General features: G+C 44.8%; 1 protein-coding gene across 3 annotated transcripts in view; it reads right to left on the bottom strand.

The window, feature by feature from the left end:
* KDM5A (lysine demethylase 5A) overlaps positions 1–11202 on the bottom strand; it is a 92934-nt gene that overhangs the window by 65764 nt on the left and 15968 nt on the right. For all 3 annotated transcript variants that reach the window (XM_019515511.1, XM_019515510.1, XM_019515509.1), the window contains 2 exons: positions 3819–3924; positions 3162–3250 (listed from right to left, as the gene is read on the bottom strand). In XM_019515511.1, coding sequence (XP_019371056.1) covers positions 3162–3250; positions 3819–3924 — 195 coding nt within the window. The remainder of the gene's footprint in view (positions 1–3161; positions 3251–3818; positions 3925–11202) is intronic.

An 11202-nucleotide genomic window follows, 5' to 3' on the forward strand; every position in this document is an offset into this window, starting at 1 on the left:
ATTATGCAGGCCAAAAGCATTAGTCAGGTCACTAGTTTAAAAAAAGTCACTGAGTGCACCAGCATATTAAGTTCTTTTCATTTCACTTTCAGGGTGGCTGGGTACACATGTCATAAACTTGAAGCATCTCATTCTATTTAAGTACGCTCTCTCCTAGCAGTTCAGCCTTGCACTCTTCCTTAAAACACTATATTATCTATTGAAATGGTCAAGCGATCAATTCCAAAGAAGCCAACAAATCTCCAAACCATGTCATAACACTGGTTCTCATGGATTACCATGTCTAGGCTGTGTTTCAAACTACCTACCATATTTACTGAAATCCAAGACAACTTCAAGTTTAAAATGACCAACCCCCCACCCCAATAATTAGATTTCTACATGGGAAATTATAAATTTGTTACGGTTTTCCATATATAGAATCTAATTATTGGAGGGCAATCTTAAATTCACCCCCCACCCCCAACTGCTGCAATGGGGAAAGCAGCAACTGAGGGCAGCAAGCAACCTGACCTCCAACCACCTGCCCCACCCCTTGGCTACATCCCCTCTGCCCCCCGCTACCCATCTCCACATCCTCTAACCACTTTCCTCCCTACCTCTCTTCCACTGCTTAACCTATGCAACGGCTCTGCCTCCAGCTCCAGCCTAACTGGAGCCCTGGGGCCAACAGAAGCTCTGGCCCATGGCCTGAGTTGAAGCCAGAGGCAGAGTCACAGTAGCTCCCCTTCTGCCATGCAGTCTCCCCCACATTCGTCATCCTGACACTCTCTCTCACCCCACATGGTCTCCCTCATCGCACAAACTATCTTGGCCCCAACCCGACAGCAGGGGCAATGGCATCTTCAGCCTTGGTACAACCCAGCACTTGAATCCTAGATGAAGCTATTCCCCACTCCCCTTTCCCCCAGTGTTGAATGAGAAAAAAATTCTTCACCTTGGATTCAAATACACATGGTGTTTTTGTTGTAAGAATTTCTAAAAGTATAACGGGTCCCCCACCACAAACACACAATTTTATTTTTAACATGGGAAAAATGTTCTGTTTCCTTCAAGTTACTTAATGGAAGTCAGTCATACTTTATAAAAAAAAAAAAAAAAAAAAACTGACATGGAAAAAGCCCTGCATAAAAAGCACCATCCAAAAAAGTCATATTTTCAGGACTGACATGGGTGAAAAAAAAAAAAAAAAACTAACAGGGAAAAAGCCCGGCATAAAAAGCACCACCCAAAAAAGTCATATTTTCAGGACTGACATGGGTGAAAAAAAAAAAAAAAAACTAACAGGGAAAAAGCCCGGCATAAAAAGCACCACCCAAAAAAGTCATATTTTCAGGACTGACATGGGTGAAAAAAAAAAAAAAAAACTAACAGGGAAAAAGCCCGGCATAAAAAGCACCACCCAAAAAAGTCATATTTTCAGGACTGACATGGGTAAAAAAAAATGATTATAATTCCTGGGGGATGCCGGATAACAGAGCTTTTACTGTACCAATGAAACCCAAGTTTTTTTAGGTTTTTAATTCAGGCAAGCTCAAGCCTATTCATACTAGCATGGTTGTCTGCTTTCAAGCATCCATCTATTGCTGCAAATTTGCAGTTTGTGCCTCTTATAATTTATCCCAGGAGGCATTTTACCATCTAAAAGATTATTAGCGTTTCTGCTAAAGGCAGTTTTTGCCCTCAATGACTAAAGTCTCAATTAGTCGCAATACACTTTGGAAATATTTTCTGAAGCTAAGAAAAAAATAATGCATTTTACATACTCAGCATGCTGCTTTGAACAGTCTCTAAGCCTTATTTTTTCTAATATGTTAGAAGTACAAATCCCTATTCAGCAGTGTAGTACACGAGCCAAGTGCAGCAGGTTAAAAACAAGGCCTTGAGTTCTCCAAGAACATAAAAGCAACTAGATACCTGTTTTCCTATATTCAACTATCAGAAAGCTATACAGATTTTATATCTTTCCTTGAAAGCTTTCCTTTATGTTTTATCTGGACAGCTTACAAAATAAGAAGTTAAAACTCAAAATGGCAAATTTTAGAGAAAGATAATCCTCTGGTTTCTGTAATTGATACTATCTTGGTACTTATATGGCGTTCCCACTTAGCACAGGATCAGAACACCTCTGAATATTCCCATAATGCCACAGAACCAGGCCCCAGGTTCTGGCCCCGGCACCCTCTGGGACAGAAGCTATGCCACTACTGCTTATCCATTTTTTGCAGAGCATATTAAATGCAAGGTATACAAAAGCCACTGGGAGCAGGGGCTGGAGAGGAAGCCAGATCCAGGGCCCCTACACTCCAGGGTGGTATGCCTCTCACTGAAGGGCTCTTCCCTCTGGCTTGTTCTTTTCCTGCCCTCACATCTTCCCCTCTTGGCTGTTCACTGGGATAGCTTCAAGAGGGTCCTCTAAGCAATGTCTGGCCTAGGGAGGGCCAACCTTTTTGGCAGGTGTGCCACAGGCCCACACCCACCCTGAGTGATATTCCAATCCCCTTCCCCTGCCTGATCTGTTTCTTTGCTTTCTACTCTGTTCCCTGCCCTGTACTCCCTGCCTGATCTCCTGCTCTGCCTCCTGCTTCCTGCCCTGTTTTGCTGCCTGTCCCCTTCTGGATCTGCCACTGTGCTACACACAGATGCTGCCCATGCCAGTTGTAGCACTCTTGTCAGAGGCTGCCACCTCCAGCCTAACCCATTGCTGGCAGTTAAAGCACTTTGCTGGAAGGCAGAAGATGAAGGTTTGAAGCCAACTCCGAACAAGATAGATCTAAGTGTGGGTCTGAGTTACTGAGCTAAAAAAATCAAATCAAATCAAACCAAATGGGCAGGGTTTCCTCCACCTGAATTAAACAGTTCCTAGGCACAGTTTTTTTCCAACCACACTAACACAGTTAATGAACCTACCCACACAATCCTATTCTACCACAGACCATGTAAGGCCATACTAGAGACTCCTGAGCATAATCAAAAGGGAAACACAGGGCAAATATAGTAATGTCACTGAAAACTGAACCAAAAAAAAAATACTGTGCAAGTGTAAAAAATGGCACTTAAGTGCAACTTCTGTGTTCAATTATAGTCATTTAAGGCACACGAAGGTAAAATAGCTGAGTTTCCTACGCTTGCCTACTTAAGAGCAAAGGAATTAAACTTACAAAGTTGACAGAGAGTGTCCCTTTGCGTTGCCTCATCTGCATACCAAAGGCTTCTGACCTGGTGCCTTTGCGTCTTCGAGTCACCTCATCTTGGAGCAAAGAGAGTGTCATGTAATTAAACAGCACAAAGATCATGTAATATCCTGCCTCTAGCAGCAAAGACTATCCAATGCTTCCACGAAAAACAAGAATGGGTTGCTGCACCTGGATAATTAGCACCAAAGCAGTGTAACTGAGGAAGGGTAAAACGTCTGTTGCTGATCTTAACAAGTGATCCAGTTACCCCATGAAACATATTGCAATACTCTCAAACCACGTGCTCAGCAAAAATGAATGCTCTTAAAATTCACGCACCACTTTTCTAATCCAGTTCATTTGCAATTAATTTGTGCAGCAGCTGCTTAATGCTCACGTTTAACCATATAAAGAACTAAATCAATATCAAGACATACGAACAATCCTACAGAACCAGTTAGGTATCCTGGGTTTCATTATCCTTCTCAAAAAAAAAAAGTTTTAACTTCCTTTACCCTGTTACAGTTGCCCCACTTTAATCTCTTCCCACTTGTGTCTGGAGACAGCAGAGATTTGTTTCAAAGGACTGTTTCAGACTAACTAGTCCTTCCCATCTTACAACAGCAACAGAGACTTACTTACCTTCCTTATCTTTTGATCCCAATGCCAATCCCATCATCTTGGGTCCAGCTCCAAAGATCTGCAGCTTCTTCAGTTCAGTATTTCTACTCATTTCCCCCGTCTCTGTCTGCAAATAAAAAAATAGCAAGTCAGGATAAACAGTTTTCTTTCTGGTCTCCCCTCTTTAACGTCTACTTATACCTCTAAACCCTTCCTTCTTTGCATGTCCCCAATCATATCCCTAGCAATGTGAATCATCAATAGGTAGAAGGCATGATTTTCCTTCCCCACACTTGGTATCTAGATGCAAGAATGAGAATCAGATGAAACAGAGATGAGAATTCCTGTTTCATTCCTCCAAATGAATATATCCATTTAGTATTGCAAAGAGCTTTACTAAAGATTGATTTAGGATTATAATGTTAGACTAATTTGAATTCCACCAAAAATTACCAATGCAGTATTTTCTAAAGCCACTATTAAACAGGAGGTTCAACTTTTATACATTGTTTCTAGAGTGTCTATCACCTACTTCCTTGAGCAAATAAAGGGATACTCTGTTTACCAGGGAGCCACTCAGCCATAAGCTGAAGGAGAGTAGATTTAGATTGGTGTGGTGGAAGGGGCGTGAGGGAAGATCAATGTCCCCTGTGGTGAGGGAGGGGGTAGGGGCAGGCACTGCCCAGGCAAGGGGGGCATGGGGGCACTGCAGCTGGGTAGGGGGAGCAGCTCCTTCTACTGCTTGCACCCTGCGAGGGCACAGGGGAGGAGTGTGCCCTCCAGAGCTGTGCGGGGCAGGCTGCAGCCAGCACCGTGCGGGGCTCTTCTTGGCAGGGCTGGGCTCGGAGCAGGCAGCGGAGGCACTGGGAGGATGCTGCATCCATCCCAAATTTTGCTGCTGCTCCGCTCCCAGAATCACCATCGCCAGCCGCTCCGCACTGCTCTGGCTCAATGCCCTGCCTCCACCCACACACTGGGAAAAGCCAGGCTGGCAGCAGCGGCGCTAGGAGCAGAGCAGCAGCAAAATCTGGAGTGGATACAGCATCCTCCCAGCATTGCCAGTGCCCGCTCTGAGTCCAGCCCCCACAAAGAGCCCTGTGCAGCACCAGTTGCAGCCCACCCTGACCCACCTTGCGCAGATCCAGGGGGCATACGCAGCAGCAGGAGCCAACTCCCCCACATGCCCATCCCACCTGGAGAGCGCCTGCCCCTCCCTCACCACAAGGGGCATTGATCAACTCGCCCCATGCACCTTCCTTCCCCCTCCCTTCTACCACACTGGACTAAACAGCTGGAGGCAGCTCTGCATACTGCCAGCTCTGCTCCTCACTGCATTGCAGCTGCGCACAGTACAAGCATTTATCGGCCAAATTATCAGCCCCATTGGGCCGATATCTGATATAGTAAATTTTCTTTAGATCGGTACCAATCAGATATCAGTACGATGTATCGATGCACCTCTAGGTCTTACCCATTCATTCCTGATGATGGCCCATCACTGATCCCCTCCTACTTCCTCAACTTTGTTTTATGCATCATTGCCAAAACTCTAAAAACTGTGACAGGATTCTAGGTGCCCCTTTTATCTACCAAGCCTCTCAACCACCTTGTGACTTTCCATACTGCCTCTCTAATGTTGCAAAGTTTTTCAGGCACTTGCCACTAAATTTTTTTCAGTCAGGACCCATCACTCCTGCAAAATGTTCAAAAAAGTCAGTCCATTAAGATAGCAAATACTTATTTAAAAAGTTTTAAAAAATCCATGATACCATGCAGTTATGTTCATTAAGCATTAACTCAGGGGTACTCAACCCCTAGCCTGTGGGACAGGTCCAGCCTGCCTGCACTTTGTCATCCAGCCTTTGGAGTTCCCCACAGATCTGTGTACAGCTGCAATGAAACTATGAAGAGGACTGTCATGTATTCAGTTCAATCACTGGCTTTTCTGGCTGCCAAAATAAACTGAATACTTAAGCCTCATTTGCTAGCCACCATCATTCATTTCAATAGTACTCTTGTCCAAATGTCTCCCTTCTATTTAATTATTTGTTTAAGGATCGTTTATATATGCATCATATTGATATTCAGCATAGGATATTTAACTGTCTTCTGTTTGTATTCCCATCTGCATAAATAATTTATACTGTGCTGGTGTTCCAACTAGTGACAGCAATTCCTCCCATTGTAAAGAGATACAATCAACTTGAACTTTTTTTAAAAAGTTCTCTTTTATTAAATCCATCCTGATATTAAGTCCTGATTTTTTAAAGTTTATTGCCTACATTTAAGGATTTGCTGTTCACCTTCTTTGTTCATAAAAGGAAAGCAAGGAGTCAATGGATCAATTATAATGGGAAACTGGGTATATTCACTATGCAGAAGACTCATTTATGAAGTACACAAAAAAATTATTCTGCTATATTAGGTTACTTAAGTATAACAACATTTAGACATATTACAATCAAAGCTAATACTAATTTTACCTGAAAGTTGTTTTCTAAACACAATTTACTCACTCTGAGTTGATTACTGCAAACAAATAAAATGAAACTTAAAAGATTTTCCTAGTGTCAGATTACATTCCCGAACCCAGTACAATCCTGTTTCACATTACGGTTTATTAATACTTCCTGCAACGCTGCCCCTTCCATTACTGTAATCCAAGATGATCTTCAATTCTACTTGAAAAATGAATTTGAATATTATAGCCTTTATTAAAATACAAACATACCTTCAAGCATTAGTTTTGCAATTCTGTAACAGAGCAAGCTTATGACTAGACTTATAAACCCATACTACTTTTCTGATTCCACCATACTTCTAAGTGAGCATAACTTAAAAAAAAGTATAACCACTTTCACATAATCTATGCCACTAATGCCCTTCAATACTTTGTGAATAATGCCTTTGCTTCCATCTCCAAGAGATAACAAAAAGTGATGTGCCTAACCACCTTCACCAAGTAAGCACTCTAGCACAAAAATGAATGGTGACCACAGATAGAACTGCGACATATTACACACACCACTGTCACACACTGTATACCTTTAGGAAGAGATTCTATTTTAATAATTCAGGTGACACTTGTGTTTTTGCACATGCCAGCACACAACCTTCTTATCCCTACCTAGAACATTTGAGAGCTTACAAGCAAGTTTAATAGACTTTTCTATTTCCTCCGCTCTCCCACAATTGTTAAATGAGATAAGGGGGGGGAGGAGGGGGCAAGGGTTTCCTTCATATGGGTGTGGTGGCGACACGTAACCACAGGCTTTCAAAGGGGCAAGGGCAAGCTCCACGGGTCCCAAAACCCAGAAACAGACCCCCCACGGGGAGAACTTACCTGCTGCCGGCCCATGAGCACAGGAGCCGGACCGTGGCCACAGCCACGCGAGCCGTCGTTATGCCAGCTGTTTTAATCGGTTGTTCCCTGCGCGGGGAAGAGCTGGACCAATTGCGGCGGCCGGTACAAAAGCCCCAACAGACCCCGGGCAAGGGAGGAGCCAGAGGGAGAGAAAGTAGGTGGACAGCACACCAGATGTGCTGAGGCTTCTACAGGGAAGAGGAGCGGCACTGCCAGAACAGCAGTGGAGAGCACAGCAGGGGAAATCCACAAGCCCCCTGCCGGAGGCAGAGCAGGGGAAGCACTTCAGCCCCCTGCCGGAGGCAGAGCAGGGGAAGCACCTTCAGCCCCAGGTAGGAGGCGGGGGGAAAGGAGGCAGCTCCCCATCCTTCTCCTCCCCAGGAGAATATTTCTTCTGAGGGAAAACAGGAAAAGGAAAAGAAAAGAGAGAAAAAAACAAAGTGACAGAGCAAGAAGATTGGGGCCTCAACACCAGAGGGACAAGAGCTGACTGAGCCCTCAGACGTGGGTCCGCCACCTGGAGCAGGCAGAGAGCAAGCTTGCAAAGCCGAAACCACCATCACACCACCACCTATCCAGCTGGCGAGTGGACAGGATGTAGGGGAGGCGGCGCCCCATGAAACATCACGCCAAACAATCGTGAGTACTGCCTTGTTGGGAAGCCCTCCCAGAAAGATCTCCACTGAACCCCCCTCTCTTGATAACTTAACATCAAAGTCGTGGCAGGCGAGTTGAGGGGAGGGGCTACATGCCCAACAGGCTGTGCCACCCATAAGGCCCCAGCAATCACAATGGGACAACAGTATAACATGATCAAATTATGGTTCTACAGAAATAGTGCCTTATCCTTATAAGGTGACCTTTATAAAGCTGAGGGAAAAAAGAACCCCGCACAATATTTTTGTAACTATTGATCCAGGCAGCGTCCAAGGTTATAAGCAAAAATTCTTACATTTGTACTTGTGCCCGCCTAACTTCATGGAGCCTCTCCCGTGAGGCCCTGAAGCACACCCTAGGGGTATGTCACGCAGATGGCTCCAGTTGTTATGACGCAGTATCACGTTCTCCGTAGGGAATACCCCGGTCTTGGGGGCCTGCCACGTCTTGGGTGTTCTGTTCAGTAGTAGGCCTTCCCCTTCCTTCATGGGGAACACGCCGGACATCGACACTAGAGATCATTCTTGGGGCTCCACCTACGCTACACACCAGTCATGCACCAGCCTATCAGTGCGGCCAAATGATGGTTGATTCAGCTCCGCCTTGTTGTGGTACCCCCCTCCCTCTCTGGCCCTCAGTGCTCACAAGTCTTTCTTCCCACCACCCAGGTTTGCCCAGGCGGTGCAATGACCTCACTGGTGCGCCTACCCTATCTGCACTGGGCTCTTCTGAGTGGCCCTGGCTTGCTCACCCTTGGCATCTGCCAAGGGGTGGGGGGCTGGTTTCAAGGTAACTAAAATATAACTAAAGAACCAAAATTCCAGGGAGGGGCCTCTGCCCACTCCCATTCACGCATCCTGCGTTTGCCGGCTTTGCTATCTCTCGGCGTTCTCCTCCTGACTGACTCCCTCACCGTCCAGGGTGGTGTGGCCCTTTAAATCAGGCCTTGGACCCTCTGGCTGGGTCCCTCTTCAGCCCCTCCTTGGCCATGTCTGGGGTTTTCATTTGGCTCAGTGGTCCCACAGCTGTCCCCCTGCTGCCTTCCCGTTCCCAGCTTTTATCCCTGCCGTATGGTGTTCCTCAATGACATCATCGGGGCGCACCAGCCCCAGTCGCAGAGAAAAGAAGCTGATGAATTTTATGGGCACTCTGCCCCTCTGGGACTCATTCAGCCCAGCTGTGCCTGTGGGCGGTAAGTATGCCCTGTTATCAGGGCTTTTCTTCTTGGCATCGTGGCAGGTCGTCTCCATTGCGACCCATGCCAACAGAGGGGTCTCCCACTCCTTTCTTATTGTCCCTCTGGGACAGTATTATTTTATGCAACTACCTACACTTTTTTATAGTAGGTATCATTGTTTCCATGTACGGCTAGATTCTACTCTAAGAATCTTCTACACTGCACTGCAAAAAGGAGAGGAAGGTTTGCAAAACATGAAAACGACATAAAACCCTTAAAAAAACTGTATGGGAACTCAGGGCAGATGTATTACCCAGGTCTGCTTTAAAGTGTTTAAAAAAATTCTCTCCAGAATTTGAGGTTAGTGTCCCTTCAATAGCATCTTTTTTTTTTTTTTAATGTCATTATGATTTTTTTCACTATCCTTATTTTTCAGAATTTATAAGTGGCTTGGTAAATTTATCATCCAAATCACTGAGGAGCCCAGGCTGTATCCTGATGGTTTTGGCTTTTTAAGCACTCGCCTACCTGATCTACACTTGCGGATTACAATGGACAGCAAGATGAATACGAGCCAATAGTGTGCCCTTATTGCCAAGAAAGTTAACAGCATACAAGGCTGCATTAGTAGAAGTGTTGCCAGCAGATCGAGGGAAGTAATTATTCCCCTCTATACAGCATTGGTGAGGCAAAATCTGGAGTACTGTAACCAGTTTTTGCCCCCCCCCCAACTACAGAAAGGATGTGGCCAGCTGGAGAAAATCCCCAGCCCAGCAGAGAGCAATGAAAATGATAGGACCTGGGGAACAGGGCTTCAAAAGAGAGGCTGAGGGAACTGGGATTATTTAGTCTAGCAAAGAGAAGACAGAGGGGATTTAATAACAGCCTCCAGCTATCTGAAGGGTGGTTACAGAGAGGACATAGCTAGATTGTTCTCAGTGGCAGCAGATAATAGAAGGAGCAATGGTCTCAAGTTGCAGCAAGGGAACTTTAGGTTAGATATCAGGAAAAAAAATCTCTCTAAGAAGGTAACTAAAGCACTGGAACAAGCTACCCAGAGAGGTTATGGAATCTCCATCCTTGGAGGTTTATAAGACCCAGATGGACAAAGCCTAGGCTAGGATGATATAGTTGACAATGGTCCTGGTTTGAGCAGGGGCTTGGATTAGATGACCTCCTGAAGTCCCTTCCAACCCTAATAATGATCTTTAAAAAAAAGTAGGTCTTTCCTAATTACTTAATTTACCAAAAAGTTTGAACAGAAAATGTACCTAAACTGTTTTTCAATTAACTTAATCCCTCTCATTCAGAGTGACCCACCTTCCCTCAACCTATTTTTCTCTCCACAAAATATGTAACACCATTTTTATTTTCTAGTATTAATTCTGCTTCTTCATTACCATCCTCTTTTTCTTGAAAATTGTTAATTGCTTGTCTTTCCCACCATAGCCAATAGTAGTAAAGGGAAAATGAGCCTGACTAGTTGCTCGCAAAAAAAGGCATCCTTTTTTTCCTTCTGTTTTACTTCAGGGAACTTGTTGTCAGTTGCAATTTAATTAACTATCCAAAGACTTCCAAGCCTTCTTTAACTAGAGGATTGTAATTCTTTCTTCTCTGGCAACTTCTCTCCAATACCTCAAAAAAAATGGACCTCCTGAAAAACAGCACTCTTGTACTACCGCATTCTATAAGCCGTTTCTTAGGTTTACTTCATATGCTTTTGGTCACTGGATCCACACTCTTTTCCATTGATCTCACATTTGTAGCTAGCTTATTATTTCAGGACACTTTTTTAAAAAGAATTGTTTCCTATTTAGAAACTCTGTTTAGATGCAGTCCACCAGTATCAGCTATACCTTCTACCTGCATTTAGGATTACTGTAGTACACCCTACATACAGCTAACTAAGAGCATGAGCCAGGAAAGAATACGGTGACTTTTAGCAGGCCTGTGCAAAGCGGCTAATATTTGTTTCAGATTCGGATTCAGCCAATTCAGGGGACAGTGATTCGATTCAGCGATTCAAATCACAGTCCTGAATCAAGTCAGCTGAATCCGATTTGGAAATTCTGATGCTGCCAAATCTCCGAATCAGCCAGGCCCATCCCCATCCCCTGCCTGGCCCTGTTCCCAGCACTTTGACAACAAAAAAAGCCCAGACTCACTGGGTGCTGCTAGGACTGGGGGGGGGGCCAGGTGAGATCCTG

Source organism: Gavialis gangeticus, unplaced genomic scaffold (assembly GCF_001723915.1).
Source record: "Gavialis gangeticus isolate Ggan-Ray unplaced genomic scaffold, GavGan_comp1, whole genome shotgun sequence".
Lineage (NCBI taxonomy): Eukaryota > Metazoa > Chordata > Crocodylia > Gavialidae > Gavialis > Gavialis gangeticus.